General features: G+C 43.5%; 1 protein-coding gene across 1 annotated transcript in view; it reads left to right on the forward strand.

Moving 5' to 3' along the window:
* Gemin5 (gem (nuclear organelle) associated protein 5) overlaps window positions 1-16,298 on the forward strand; it is a 61,213-nt gene that overhangs the window by 38,389 nt on the left and 6,526 nt on the right. Inside the window, 7 exon segments of the mRNA XM_013035824.1 lie at window positions 1,376-1,398; window positions 2,619-2,911; window positions 4,730-4,940; window positions 7,524-7,802; window positions 9,892-10,054; window positions 10,935-11,436; window positions 15,669-15,765. Coding sequence (XP_012891278.1) covers window positions 1,376-1,398; window positions 2,619-2,911; window positions 4,730-4,940; window positions 7,524-7,802; window positions 9,892-10,054; window positions 10,935-11,436; window positions 15,669-15,765 — 1,568 coding nt within the window.

Here is a 16,298-nt window from a genome sequence, read left to right on the forward strand (position 1 = left end):
TTTCTTTCTGTGCAGTACTGGGGTTTCTTGCTCTTCCTTGAGCCTTTTCACTCAAGGCTGGTGCTCAACCATTTGAGCCACACCTGTACTCCTGGCTTTTTTTTTTCCTGTTAATTGGAGATATGACTGATTTGTCTGCCCAGGCTGGCTTTGAACCAAGATCCTCATATCTCAGCCTCTTGAGTATCTACAATTTCAGGCATGAGCCACTGGCCAGCCAAGGAAAAATAGTTCTTATAGATAGCATACAATTGGGTCTTGTTTTTTGTTTGCTTTTAATTTACTTTGACAATGCTTGCCATTTAGTTGAAATTGTTATGTATTATTTATATTGAATTTTACATCATTTTATATCTTTTTTTGTGTGTGTGTGCGCCGGTCATGGGGCCTGAACTCTAGGCCTGGGCGCTGTCCCTCAGCTCTCCAGCTCAAGACTAACATTCTACCATTTGAGCCACAGCACCACTTCCACATTTTCTACTTACAGGGTGCTGAGGAATCGAACCTAGGGCAAGACAAACACTACCACTGAGCCACCTTCCCAGCCCCATTTTATATCATATCATTTTATATATTTTACATCATTTATATTGAATTACATAATTGATGAGATTAATTTTCCGGAAGAAATGAAGTTTTTGGGGAGGGGTTGTTAGTTTTACTTTCTTGTACCTATTTTCTATAGCTCAGACTCAAAAGTTGTAGGCCATTTGGAAAATATTAGTTTCTGAGTAATATAAATCTATTTATATAGATTGGCATATTTTATAATAAAACATCAAAAAATCACAGTACTTAATATCACAATCACTCTACAGAAATATCTTTATCTTTGGAGAACTGTCAGGTTCCCACAGTGAAAATTCTCATTTTCACTGAAAAGTTTGTATGTGTATGTATGTATTCATGTGTTTATTTGTTGTGGTACTGGGATTGGTTGTGGTGCCTCTCACGTGTTAGAGAAGTGCTTGAGCCACTTGAGCCTCAGCTCCACTTCCTGCGTTCTCTTTTTGGTGATTAACTGGTGATAAGAGTCTCATAGACTTTGCTGCCTGAGCTGGCTTCAAACCTCAAGACTCAGCTCTGTCTCTTGAGTAGTTGAGGATTACAGGAATAAGTCACTGACAGTCCTATTTTTTGTTATTACTATTTTAATATTAAACCCAGTTTCATTCATGTTTTATCTCCTTAGGATTTTGCATAAATCACCATAAGAATTCAAAAACCTTCAGTCATCCAGGTTAGCTTCTAACCTGCCTTAGCCTCCTAAATGCTAGGATTACAGGTATATACCACCACAAAGGCTCTACATTGATTCTTACCAAATCAGCAGTTTTGTCCACAGTTGCTTTTGCCCAGTCAGTGCAAGCATCAGCAGGTTATTTTTTGTTTGTTTTTGTCACTCTGGGGCTTAACTTGGGGCCTGAGGACTTTTTGCTCAAGGCCAGCACTCTACCACTTTGAGCTACTATGCCACTTTCATTTTTTTGAGTGGTTAATTGGAGCTAAAAGTATTACAGGAACTTTTCTGCCCAAGCTGGCTTCAATCCTCAGATCTCAGCCTCCTGAGTATCAAGGATTATAGACATGAACCCCTGGAGTCCAGCAATATCAACAGTTTTTTGGGAGGTAGGAAGGGGTCCATTTGCCTTCCTGGGGCAGTGCCTGGGCACTGACCCTGAACTTCTTTTGCCAAGGCTAACACTCTATCACTTGAGCCACCTCACCACTTCTGGCTTTTTCTGTTTATGTGACACTGAGGAATCGAACCCAGGGCTTCACCCATGCTAGGCAAGCACTCTATCACTAAGCCACCTTCCCAGCCCCATCAACAATTTTTAAAGGTCAAATAACTTCTTGACATTATTAGAAAATGGTTTTGACCTCATGAACCCTCCCAACAGAAATCCAAAGACCGTTCTTTAAAAATTGTTGATCTTACCGGGTGCTGGTGGCTCATGCCTCTAGTCCTAGCTACTCAGGAGGCTGAGATCTGAGAATCATGATTCAAAGCCAGCCCATGCAGGAAAGTCCATGAGACTCATCTCCAATACCACTAGAAAACCGGAAGTGGTACTGTGGCGCAAATGGTAGAGTGCTCACCTTGAGCTGAAGAGCACAGGGATACTGCCCAAGCCCAGAGTTCAAGCCCCACGACCAACCAAAAAAAAAAAAAAATCTGTTGATCTGGGCTGGGAAGGTGGCTTAGTGGTAGAGTGCTTGCCTAGCATGCATGAAGCCCTGGGTTCGATTCCTTAGTATCACATAAGCAGAAAAGGCCAAAAGTTGGCGCTGTGACTCAAGTAGTAGAGTGCTAGCCTTGAGCAAAAGCAGCTCAAGGACAGTGCCCAGACCCTGAGTTCAAGCCTCAGGACTGGCAAAAAACAAAACTGTTGATCTGTTGATCCAGAGCACTTTTTTAATCTGCTCCATGTGATGGGAATTTTTTTTTTTTTTCAGGAAATGAGAACAAAAGGCATTTGTTCTCCTAGCCCCTCTTAGAGCCTGTATATTTACTGAAGTTGCTAGGCAGTGGCTTAGGCCTATGATCCTAGCTACTCAGGAGGCTAAGATCTGAGGATCGAGGTTCAAAGCCAGCCCAGGCAGACAAATGTGAGAGACTGAGAGACTTTTATCTCCAACTAGCCCCAGCAAAAAGCCAGAAGTAGGGTGTGGCTCACACAGTAAAGAACCAAGAAAAGCTGATGGAGATCATGAGCCTTATTTCTAAGCCCCAGTACTGACTCAGGGGAAAAAAATGCTGAAGTAACTTGTTCTTTCTTGCCTTTAGAGAAGCTATTGCAGTTGCCAAGGCCCGGCTGAGGCCCGAGGACCCAGTCTTAAAAGACCTGTACCTCAGCTGGGGAACCATCCTGGAAAGAGATGGCCATTATGCCATAGCAGCCAAATGGTAAGCCTGAGGGGAACTCAGATGCTCTTGATAATAGAGCAGGACAAGAGTTAACCTACTGTAGTGAGAAATGGAGATAAACAGCTAGATAATCTTATTTTATTTTGAGTTAAGAAATGTTTGTAAGCCGGGCACTGGGGGCTCACACCTGTAATCCTAGCTACTCAGGAGGCTGAGATCTGAGGATCACAGTTCACAGCCAGCCCATCTGGAAAGTCCTTGAGACTCTTATCTCCAGTAAAGTACTAAAGAACCCGGAGTGGCTCTGTAGCTCAAGCAGTAGAGCGCTTGCCTTGAGCTGAAGAGCTGAGGGACGGCACTCAGGCCAAGAGTTCAAGCCCCATAACCGACCAAAAAAAAAATTTTTGTAATTATAAGTAGGCCTTACTGTGATATTTCCATCCATGCACTCAGTATGCACAACATATTTCCACTGAAATATCACAAAAATATTTAAAGGCATATAGTAAGCCCAAGTTTCTGAAACCAAGTTTTTAGACTCCAGGCCCAGAATCTAGGACTGTTCAGTTAGTAAGTCTGACCATTTACCCCCATATGCCAAAGAAAGACACACATGAAGGACAGAGAAAGGAGGTTTATTACATGGCAGCCATGGGAAGATACTCCATTATATCTTCAGCCATCTGCAGGGGTGCAGAGATTGGCTTCAGGCTAAATAGCGAGAGTTGGTAGCAGAGACTGAAAAAGTATGCATAGTTCAAATAATCCCAGGTAATACATGAGGGAGGCCTGGTTGACTACTAGCTCAGTCTTTGTCCTTAGCGAAGTTATGGAATAGAACAGGAACAAGGTAGTCTCCTGAGTTTGGGCTGTTTTCTTTAAAGATGATAAGAAGACATTACCTGTTTGAGGGGTAGTTTTCCTTCCACGTGACACTTACCAGTGAATCTTCTTTTTCCAGAAGATATAAAGTGACTGCCACAGAGAATAGCTCAGGTCACAGGGCACAGATAAAAAATTGGGGGAGCCGGGCGCTGGTGGCTCACGTCTGTAATCCTAGCTACTCAGGAGGCTGAGATCTGAGGATCACAGTTCAAAGCCAGCCCGGGCAGGAGAGACCATGAGACTCCTATCTCCAATAAACCACCAGAAAACCGGAAGTGGCGCTGTAGCTCAAGTGGTAGAGTGCTCGCCTTGAGCTGAAGAGCTGAGGGACAGCGCCCAGGCCCAGAGTTCAAGCCCCATGGCCAACAAAAAAAAAAAAAAAAAAATTGGGGGACTTATAGGTCATTCACAGGGTCACTGAAAGCATCTTTTTAAGTTGCCTCTTAAAGTCCTATCCTCTCAGTATTTTTTTTTTTTTTTTTTTTGGCCAGTCGTGGGGCCTGAACTCTGGGCCTGGGCACTCTTCCTCAGCTCTTCAGATTAAGGCTAATGCTCTACCACTTGAGCAATAACACCATGTCTGGCTTTTTTTCTGCTTATGTGGTGCTGAGGAGTTGAACCCAGGGCCTCATGCATGCAAGGCAAGCACTCTACCACTGAGCCACCTTCCCAGCCCCATCTCAGTATTTGTCGACCATAACAAATCAACAAACTTGAGTAGCAGACTAAGAAATGTTACTTTTTTTCTAGTGTTGACTTATACCATTAAGGAGACTAGGAGGGATTATTCAGATTGTCTTTTACACTGTGCTGAGCTGTCCTGGCCTCAGCCTTCATAGGAACAATCTGACATAGTGACACCTAAGACTATAGGACTGTACATGCAGCAAAGTGAACAGAAAGAAGCAATTCTGCCTTCTGGGGAGCAGGATTAGATGTTTATGAGTTTCTGTGTTTTTATTCATATTGCAGCTATTTAGGTGCCACTTCTACTTACGATGCAGCCAAAGTTTTGGCCAAGAAGGGGGATGCTGCATCACTTAGAACGGCTGCAGAGCTGGCTGTGATTGTTGGAGAAAATGAGCTCTCTGCTTCGCTGGCTCTCAGATGTGCCCAAGAATTGCTGCTGGCCAAGAACTGGGTAGGAGCCCAGGAAGCCTTGCAGCTGCATGAAAGTCTACAGGTCAGTCTGGTAATTCCATTCTTGGTATTTAAAAAGGAAGGGTTGGGCCAGGTGCCCAGTGGCTCACACCTGTAAATCCTAGCTACTCAGAAGACTGAGATATGAGGATTGCCGTTCAAAGCCAGCTTGGGCAGGAAAGTCCATGAGACTCATCTCCAATTAACCACCAGAAAACCGGAAGTGGCGCTGTGGCGTAAGTGGTAGAGAGCTTGCCTTGAACTGAAGAGCTCTGGGCAGGCCCAGAGTTCAAACTCACGACCAACAAAAAAAAAAGTGGGAGGGAGAAGGGTTGGAAGTGGCGCTGTGGTTCACTACCAGTAAAGTGTAATCTTCAGCAAAAAATCTCAGAGACAGCACCTAGGGCCCTGATTCAAGCCCACGGCTGACAATAAAATAGGAAGGGTCCAGTGGCTCACACCCATAAACCTAGCTACTCAGGAGGCTAGGATCTGGGAATCATAGTTCAAAGCCAGCCTGGGCATGACTCTTCTCTCCAATTATCCCCCAAAAAATGCTGGAAGTGGAGCTGTGGCTCAAGTAATAGAGTCTAATCTTAAGCAAAAAGACTTTGGGGGGCTGGGAAGGTGGCTCAATGGTAGAGCCCTTGCCTTGCATGCATGAGGCCCTGGGTTCGATTCCTCAGCACCACATAAGCAAAAAGAAAAAAGCCCCAGGACTCACACCTACAGTTTATCTGCTCCTACACTTTCACCCTTGTGTTCATTCCTTTATCTGAAGTTTGGGAGGGAGAATGAACCAGATGCGCACAGCCCATGTTTTCTCAACCGGACCACAAATCTTAGGTGGCTGACCCATACGTGGCATTAGTTTTTGTGAGTGAGCTATAGTTGAGAGTTCTGCATGTTTGTTTGGTGTTTTTTCATGGGGGAGAGGAGGGTTGTGTTTCTTTGTGCCATAACTGGGGCTTGAACTCAGGACCTGGGCGCTGCCCCTCAACCTCCTTATGTTCAAGGCTATCACTCTACCACTTGAGCCATACATCACTTCCAGTTTTAGAGTGATTACTTGGAGATAAGAGTCTCATGGGGACTTATCTGTATGGGCTGGCTTTGAACTGCAATCCTCAGATCTCAGCTTCCTGAGCAGCTAGTATTACAGGTGTGAGCCACCACTGTAGAGATGGGTATATCTATGTCATTAACGTGGGGGCCTCCAAGGCCCAAGAGGAGACATCCCTAAAATGGCATCTGGAAAATGCCTGTCAGATTCTCTTATTCCTCGCACACATGACTCAAATCGTACAGGAAGCTCATTTTGACAGGGCTCAGGTGTTACAGATTGAAAATAGATTCTTTTGAGAAACTTGGGAAAGCTCTGCGGATAATTTTTGGTATATATTTTTTATTGTAAAGATACTACACAGAATTTTACTCGTATACTGTTTTGTAGAATGGGAATTTTTTTGTACAACTACTTAAAGGTATAATGATTAAAAATGATCACATATATGGTATTATAACATGTGAGCACCATTATAACAGACTGTGATAGACAATTTGCTCCAGGAAAGTTAGAATGAACTTGTGACTTTAAATGAGCATCATTATTCCACAATACTGTGAATTTCCGGAAATTATGTAATCACTTAATCACAATCAAAAAAAAAAAAGAACCTCGGGGAAGGGAGGGAGGGAGGGGATGGTAGGGGGAAAACAATGGAGGGGGTAAAAAAAATAAAAAATAAATGTAAGGTTAAAACAAAGATACTGTACAGAGGGGTTACAGTTACATGAGTAAGGCAATGAGTATATTTCCTATTGAGCATTGTTACCTCCTCCTTGGTTTTTCCCCTATTGTCCCTTCTCTCTCCACCTCTCCAATTCTTCCCTCTTCCCCCACCTCTCCCGAAGTTGTAAAAGTTTGTTTTCAACATAGTGTCTTGTACATCTCATTGTTCCAATAGGTCAGCCTGTATCCTTATTTCAACTTTTTGTTATTTCCCTTCCCCTCCCCAAATTGGAAAAACGCATATACCAGAGGCAGGGCACTGGAATCAAATACAGTGAAAACGGGTTATACCATGGGGGAAGAACATACAAGAGAAACAAAAAAATCACATAGTACATTATAAATACATTAAAAACAGCAGCAAGAAAGATAAAACCACTTGTGTCCCTATCTTGGAGTTCATTTCTCTTAGCATCATCTTATATGGTCATATGTACATATCTTTTGACCTTTTCTGCTTGTCCTAGACATATATTAGTTATTGCAAATAAGAGAAACCATGGGATCTATGTTTGAGTCTGGCTTACTTAATATAATTTTTTCCAAGTCTTTCTATTTCCTAACAAATGGGGCAATGTCATTCTTTCTGATGGAGACATGCAATTCTGTTGTGCATATATCACATTTTCTTGATCCATTCATCTACTGAGGGGCATCTGGGTTGGTTTCATATCTTAGCTATGGTAAATAATGCTGCGATAAACATAGTTGTGCTGGTAGCTTTAGTGTGGTCTTGTTTGTGAACATTTGGGTAAATGCCCAAAAGTGAGATTCTGCAGGTAATCTTAAATGCTGTCCCTGTGTAACACCACCTCTTTTGTTGCTGGGTCCCAGGGTCAGAGACTGGTATTTTGTCTCCTTGAGCTACTGTGCAAGCATCTGGAGGAAAAGCAGCTTCCAGAAGGCAGAACCTCCTCCTCCTCCTCCTCCTCCTCCTCCTCTTCCTCTTACCACAGTTGGGCAACAAGTACAGAAGGACCCTTTGTGCAGAGAGTAACTGCAGTGTGGAAAAGCGTCTTCAGCCTTGACACCCCAGGGAAATACCATACAGCCTTGAAGAAGCTGCAAGATGTAAAGTACCCATCTGCTACAAATAACACACCCTCCAAACAGGTACCCATCTGTACTAGCTTTTGACTTTAATCATTCAGAAGTAAGACTTCCACAGTCCACATCAGTATAATAGAGAAACAAAATGCAGTTGCATTTCAGAAGACTAAAGTGTTTCAGAGTCAGGTGCTGATGGCTTACACCTGTAATTCTTGATATTCAGGAGCTTGGGATCTGAGCAAAGCCAGTCTAGGCAGGAAAGATTGTAAAATTCCTATCTAAATTTAACTGGAAGTTGAGCTATGGCTGTGTTCAGACCCTGAGTCCAAGCTCCAAAACCAGCACTCAGTTAATCAAAGCAGTCTCAGATACCCAGAAAGATCTCTTCAGACTAAGTAAAACAGAAACAAAAAAAAAAAAAATGCTAGTCTTATATAAATATTTCCCTTTTTCGAGGGTTTAAAAAGTACACAAAAATAAGCCAGGCTCTGATAGCTCAAGCTTGTAATCCTAGCTACTCAGGAGGCTGAGATCTAAGGATAAAGGTTTGAAGCCAGCCAGGGCAAAAAAGTCTTTGGGACTCTTTTTTTTTTGGGGGGGCCCGGTCGTGCAAAAAAGTCTTTGGGACTCTTTTTTGGGGACGGGGGGCCAGTTGTGAGGCCTGAGCTCTGGGCCTGGGCGCTGTCCCTCAGCTCTTCAAGCTCAAGGCTAGCCCTCTACTTGAGCCACAGTGCCACTTCTGGCTCTTTTTCTTTTTGCTTATGTGGTGCTGAGGAATCAAACCCAGGGCCTCATGTATACAAAGCAAGCGCTCTACCACTGAGCCACCTTCCCAACCCCCTCTTTGGGACTCTTATCTCCAATTAAACACCAAAAATCCTCTACAGGATTTTGTTTGTTCGTTTGTACTGTATTTTTTTGTCTTTTCTTTTTTGGTACTGGGAATCCAACCCAGAACATTGCACTTGCTAGGCAAGCACTTTGTCAGAGCTAAATCCCACCCCATTATGTGAGGATTTTGTTTAAGATAAAGTACAATTGAAGTTCCTCTTGTGCTCTTTTTCCACCTCCCTTTCCCTCCCCTAGCTTTCCAAAGGCAACTCCTGTGTTAACTTCTTATGGATTCTTTTGTTGCTTGCTTTTGTGGTCATTATTTGTAAACTATCCCTGTTGATACCAAAGCTCACTGGATATATTTTAACTTGGGGGTGGGGGCTGGGGTAGGGGAGCTAGCACTTTACCACTTGGGTTTTATTTTATGTTTAAATTAGCGATAAGAATCTCATGAGCTTTCCTGCCCAGGATGTCTTTGAACCATGATTCTTAGATCTTGGCTTCCTGAGTAGTTAAGATTATGGGCATGAGCTTCCAGCACCCAGCTTTTGGTGGTAGTTATAAACAAGCTACATATGTCAAAACTCATCAAACCACATTCCTAAAATTGGGTTGACTTTATCTTAACTATACAGCCAGTTTCATTTATAGCTTTTAATTCCGATCACTCACCCTTTATTTTTGGGTTTTGTTTTTGTTTTTTCTCCTGTGGGGTCTTGGTATATGTCCTAGACTAAACTGGAACTTGCTATGTAACTTAGGGTGGACTTGATATAACAGTTTTCCTGCCTCCACCTCCTGAGTATACCACTATGCTCAGCCTCTTGTGTTTTAGTTAAGAGTAAACGTCAAGGCACTTCTGCAGAATGCTTAGACTTTTAATACCAGATAGTGTGAGTTGTCTCGTTTCCAGATAAAAGATGGAGATGCAAAGGTGGGTGGTGGCAACCAGTGGACCTTTTAGAAATGTGTATTTGGATCTGGGTACCAGTGGCCTGTAATCCTCGTTACTCAACAGGCTGAGGTTCAAAGCCATCATGGGCAGAAAAGTCCTTGAGGCTCCTTTTTCCAGTTAACCACCCACAGGCTGGAAGTTGATGTTTGACTCAAGTGGTATAGCTCAAACACTGAGCAAGAAAGCTAAGTGATAGTAGTCATGCCCTGAGTTCAATCCCCAGTCATAGCACCAAAAAGAAAAAAAAGAAGTGTTGATTCCATGTACTTATTTCTATGTACAGTTACTAAGTATGGTGTTGGTATTCTCCTTGGTTTCTACCATAAGGATTATGGGTAATTGACATTTTGGGCCTCTCTCCAGCTCCTGCTCCACATTTGCCACGATCTGACCTTGGTGGTGCTGAACCAGCAAGTGGCCTCCTGGGATGAGGCAGTGATAGCTCTGCTTCGGGCTGTGGTCCGGAGCTATGACTCCGGGAATTTCACCATCATGCAGGAAGTGCACTGGACCTTTCTCCCTGACGGTAAATGATCCCCTTCTGACTCCTATTGCTGCCTGAGCCATAACATTCAACTAAGCACCATTAATGATGTGGCATTTGGATTCTGGGGTTATTATTGACCAAGTTGCATCTTTTTAGTAGGAACTAGACATTCTATTTGAGCTCCTCAGAGGAAGTCAAAATGACTTTACTGTTTTCTTTCTATCTGGCTTTGCCCATCTTACTATCTCCTACCCACTTTTTACATGATCCATTTAAGAAGGAAGGAAATAGTAAATAATAAATAGTTATCACAAGCAACTAAGATTTGGAAAGCCAGTTGAGACAATGGCTCATGCCTCTAATCCTAGCTATTCAGGAAGCTAAGACCTGAGGATCACAGTTGGAAGCCAGTCTGGGAAAAAATTCCATGAAAACTCATATCTCCCGTTAACTGCCAAAAAGCTAGAAGTGATGCTGTGCCTTAAGTGGTAGAGCAGTTAGCCTTAAGTAGGAAAAGCTAAAGAACACTACCCAGACCCTGAGATCAAGCCCCAGGCACCAAAACATTTTTTTTTTAAGCCCAGTAAAAAAAAAATAGAATCTTTTCATTGTGATTTTCCAGAGCAGTGCAAGCTTGCCTCAACCAAATGGCCTGTAAAGCCTTCTGCAGGGCACTGGATTCTTTCCTGATAATATCTGAGTGACTTTTTTAGCCTATGGCAATGAGGGTCTTGTTAAAAGCCAGGAAATGCTTAGTGCCTTTGGCTGTGGGCAGAAGGTGTATGGTTCCTTGAATGTTGCTGCTGCAGATCTTTCTTTATGAGGTCTGCATCTTAGGTGTCAGGCAACAGAACTTCAGGGCTGGAAGCTATGTTTCTGGCAGATAAATACATAACTCAAAATCCTTTTCTTCTCCTAGGCTGTGACCACCTAAGAGACAAACTGGGTGATGATCAATCTCCTGCCACACCAGCTTTTAAAAGTTTGGAGGCCTTTTATATATATGGGCAACTATATGAAATCTGGTGGTCTCTGTCCAGGTCTGAGTCCAGTGTGTGGGCAATAGCTGGCCACAAGAGGACACTGTTGGTTAAGCAGAGCCAGCAGCCAGACAGTCCTGGTACTGAAGAGACTGACTCAAGAGCTGGTTCTCAGCAAGAGCCACATTGGCCTCCCCAGTCAGACTTGAGACTCACAGAGAGAAGTCAGCGCGTGCTGAGTGCTTGTAAGGAGCTCCTTTCAGAAAAGCACGCCATTCTCCAGGACTCCCAGAGAACAGTTGCTGGTGTCCAAGAGACATTAGCAGAAATGATCCGCCAACACCAGAAGAGTCAGCTCTGTAAATCCACAACCAGCAGCCCTGATAAGAATGAACTTGAACAGGAAACAGAGCAGCAGGTGCCCAGTACTCAGAGCCAGTGGTAAGTATCAAGGCAAGTACAAATGAGATGAAATGCACCCTACAAGATTCTCATGTAACCAGATCCAAGTAAGTACATGACACCTTGATCAGGTATAATATAAGAATGAAGGGGCTGGGAAGGTGGCTCAGGGGTAAAGTGCTTGCCTTGCATACATGAAGCCCTGGGTTTGATTCCTCAGCACCAGATAAGCAGACAAACCCAGAAGTGGTGCTGTGACTCAAGTGTTAGAGCACTAGCCTTGAGCTGAAGAGCTGAGGGACAGTGCCCAGGCCCAGAATTCAGGCCCCATGACCAGCAAAAAAAAGAATAAAGGCACAGACTTGAGTTAGATATGAGTTCTAACCTGGGCCCTTCTGAATGATCTTAGCAAGTCTCTTCTTATGCCCGGCTTTAGTTTCTTTATCAATAAATGGCATTTTGTATAAAGGTGTGGCTCAAATGGTAGAATGCCAGCCTTGAGTAGAAAAAGCCAAGCCAGAGTGAAGCCCTGACTTCAATCACAGTACTGGCAACAAAATAAATAGCATTTTGCTGGCTTTGAGAATGAAACAAAATCACATTCTGTTGATGGCACAGTGGTACCCTTCTCTTGTGCCTTAAGTAGATTCCCCTCCCCAAAAACCATGTAAAATAGGGAGTTGCATTATTACATCATTAAGGGAAAATTTGTTTTTTCATTCTTGACTTTTTCTTTCTTTCTCCAGTCCTAGGACTTGAACTCTGGGCCTGGGCACTGTCCCTGAGCTGCTTTTGCTCAAGGCTAGCACTTTACCACTTGAACCATGCACCACTTCTGGCTTTTTGGGGATAGTTTATTGGAGGTAAGAGTCTCATGGACTTTCTTGCCTGGGCTGGCTTCAAAGTGCAATCCTCAGATCTCAGTCTCCGGAGTAGCTAGGATTACAGCTAGGCACCTGGCTTGGACTATTTTCTTGTTGTGGTTGTTTTGCCAGTCATGGGGCTTGAACTCTGGGCCAGAGTGCTGTCCCTGAGCTCTTCAGCTCAATATGAACGCTCTACCACTTATGCAGAGCGCCACTTCCAGTTTCTGGTGGTTAATTGGAGATAAGAGTCTCATGGACTTTCCTGCCCAGGCTGGCTTCAAACCCTAATTCTCAGATCTCAGCCTCTTGAAACTAGGATTACAGTCATAAGCTACCAGTGCCCAGCGTGGACTGTTTTTTAAAAACACAAAAGAGCGGGGCATTGGTGGCTCACACCTATAATACTAGCTATTCATGAGACTGAGATCTGAGGATCGAGGTTCAAAGCCAGCCCAAGCAGGAAAGTCCATGAGATGCTTATCTCCACTTAACCACCAGAAAACTGGAAGTGACACTGTGGCTTAAGTGGTATAGTGCTTGCCTTGAGCTCAAATGCTCAGGGGCAATGTCTGGGCCCAGAGTTCAAGCTACCCCCCCACCCCCGCCCCTGACAAAAACCAACGACAATTAAAAACAAAAAACAAGTAAAACTATACATTTAAATGACAAAAGTAAAATTCTGTCACTTTATGAAAACCAGGTGAAGAGCAACCAATCACCCATCACTGAATTTGTATCATTTCAGGGCAATTTGCTTGGAGATTTGCAGTGATTGACAACTACTGCTTGTTGCTGGCCTTTTTGATTATGTGCCCCCAATAAACAACCTAGAAACTACTAAACAGTCAGGTGTCAGTGGATCATACATATAATCCTAGGTACTCAGGAAACTAAGATCTGAGGATTGAGGTTTGAAGCCAGCCCAAGCAGGAAAGTCCCTGAGACGCCTATCTTCAGTTAACCACTAAAAACCCAAAAGTGGAGCTATGGCTCAAGTAGTAGAATGCCAGCCTTGAGCACAAATTTCAGAGACAGCACCTACACCCTTAGTTCAAAAAGAAGAAAGAAAATAATAGCCAGTGTTGATGAGGATGTAGACAAATTGGAACTTTTGTACTTGGGAATGCAAGATGGCACTTCTACCGTGAAAAACAGTATGGAAGTTTCTCAAATTAAAAAATAGAGGACTGAGAATGTGGCTTAGTGGTAGAGTGCTTGCCTCGCATGCATGAAGCCCTGGGTTTGATTCCTCCGTACTACATAAGCAGAAAAGGCCAAAAGTGGTACTGTCACTCAAGTGGTAGAGTGCTAGCCTTGAGCAAAAAACAGCTCAAGAACAGTGCCCAGGCCCTGAGTTCAAGCCCCAGGACTGGCAAGAATAAAAATAAAAAATAGAATTACCACCAGGCATTGGTGGCTTATGCCTGTAATCCTAGCTGCTAAAGGGGTTGAGATCTGAGGATTAACGTCCAACCAGCCTGGGTAGGAAAGTCCATGAGACTAATTTCCAATAAATTCAGAAAAAAAAAAAAACCTAAGTGCCACTGTGGCTCAAATGGTAGAGTGCTAGCCTGGAGGAAAAGAATCTCAAGGACAGCTCCCAGGCCCTGAGTTCAAGCCCCAGGATCAGCACCAAAAATTGAAAGAATAGAATTACCATAAAATCCAGCAATCCCACCAGACACCAGTGGCTCATGCTTGTAATCCTAGCTATTCAGGAGACTGAGAAGTTTTGAGAATGGAGGTTTGAAGCCAGAAAGGGTAGAAAAATCTGTGAGACTCCTATCTGCAATTAACTTGTAGAAAGGCAGAAATGGAGCTGTGGCCCAAGTTGTAGAGCATTAGCCTTGAGCAGAAATTCTCAGAGACAGAGCCCAGAACCTGAGTTCCAGCACATGTATACACACACACACACACACACACACAGACTTAACAGTTTGACAAAAAATTGAAGTCAGGGATGCTGCACTTGGGAGAGAGACACAGGTAGATCACTAGTTCAAGGCCATCTGGGATTCATAGCTAGACCCTATCTAAAAATTGTAACAGCAGGGGCTGGGAAGGTGGCTCAGTGGTAGAGCACTTGCCTTGCATGCATGAGGCTCTGGGTTCGATTCCTCAGCACCACATAAGCAGAAAAAGCCGGAAGTGACGCTGTGGCTCAAGTGGTAGAGCGCTAGCCTTGAGCTGAAGAGCTGAGGGACAGCACCCAGGCCCCATGACTGACACACACACAAAAAAAGTGTAACAGCAACAATACTAACACCTTCACTAGTGACAATAGCTAAAGCAGGGAAGCAGTTAAGTATTCACTGGCTAAACAAATGTGGAATGTCCATACAATGAACTATTCAGTCTTTTTTTTGGGGGGGTGGGGAGTGGGCGCAGGGCCTTCAAGGACCTGACCTGGGCACTGCCCTAAGTAAGCTTTTGTGCTCATCACTAGTGATCTACCACTTAGGCCACAACCTCACTTCTGGCTTTTTTAGTGGTTAATTAGAAATAAGTATCTCATGGACTTCCTGCCTGTGTTGGCTTCAAACCACAATCCTCACATGTCAGCCTCCTGAGTAGCTAGGATTATAGGCATGAGCCTTTGGCACCCGTCTTGAAGTATTGAATCTTACGAAGAAAGGACTTCTGACGTGTTACACATAGATGAGCCTTGAGGATGTTTAAGTGAAAAAGTCTGCCACCAAAAAAATACAGTGTGATTCCACTGACAATAAGAAATGTGGGTTGCCAGGAGCCAGAAGGGAGACAATAGCTTTATATTGTCACTAGTGAAGGGGTTAGTATTGGTGCTGTTACAATTTTTAGGTAGGGTCTAGCCATCTGTTAATCACTGTTAAGGGGTGTAGAATTTCAGGTTCCCAAGGTAAAAAGTTCTAAATATGAATAGGAATGGTGATTATGTATTATGCAAGTATCTAATACCACTAAAATCAATCGTTTAAAGTCATTAAGAGGGAGTTGGAGAGAGGAAATGAGAAAGAGGAGCAGCTGATACTAAGCAAGAGGAAAGAAATACACTTAGCACCAATTTGGAAGACATAGTTTTATTGTTAAAGTTTGTAGAGTTCATAAGTTTTGTAGATTATGATAACGATGATTATCGTTGTGAAGGTTAAAATGTGTTTGTGACTTTAGCTAAGTATAACTATGCCACAGTGTTGTGAAATTTATGTAGTCACTTAAAGAAATATTTGGAGGAGGAAACAGAAGAGGTTGGGGATTTTGCTCAGTGGAAGAACACTTGCCTGGCAAGTGCAAGGCCCTGAGTTTGGTCCTCAGCTCTGGGGGGAAGGAAAGAGGGGTGTATTTTGCCACAAGCAAAGCTATTGGGATAAGAGGAAAGTTACCCAAGGCAAGATAAATGACTTGTGCTTTCTTATTATTACTTAGTAAAGAAGAAACAAATGAGCCAGTTTCTCTGCCTGAATTAACCAAAAGGCTCACAGAGGCAAATGAGAGAATAGCTAAATTTCCTGAGAGTATGAAGGTAAGATTTATTTGGTAAAACTGTACTTTCCATGTTATTACTTTACTATCAAATTCATAAAGATCATCTTTTTTTTTTTTTGGTTGATCCTGGGGCCTGAACTCTGGGACTGGGTGCTGTCCCTCAGCTCTTCAGCTCAAGGCTAGCTCTCTGCCACTTGAACTTGAACCATAGCGCCACTTTTAGTTTTCTGGTGGCTTATTGGAGATAAGAGTCTCACGGACCTTCCTGCCTGAGTTGGCTTTGAACCGTGATCCTCAGATCTCTGCCTCCTGAGTAGGATTACAGGTGTGAGCCACCAGCTCCCAGCAAGATTATCTTTTTTCATTCAGGTTTTTAAAAATATAATTGTAGGGCTGCGAAGGTGGCTCAGTGGTAGAGCACTTGCCTTGCATGCTCGAGGACCTGGGTTCCATTCCTCAGCACCACATAAGCAAAAAGCCAGAAGTGGCGCTGTGGCTCAAGTGGTAGAGTGCTAGCCTTGAGCTGAAGAGCTGAGGGATAGTGCCCAGGCCCAGAGTTCAGGCCCCACG

The sequence above is a fragment of the Dipodomys ordii genome, unplaced genomic scaffold, assembly GCF_000151885.1.
Source record: "Dipodomys ordii isolate 6190 unplaced genomic scaffold, Dord_2.0 Scaffold224, whole genome shotgun sequence".
NCBI lineage: Eukaryota > Metazoa > Chordata > Mammalia > Rodentia > Heteromyidae > Dipodomys > Dipodomys ordii.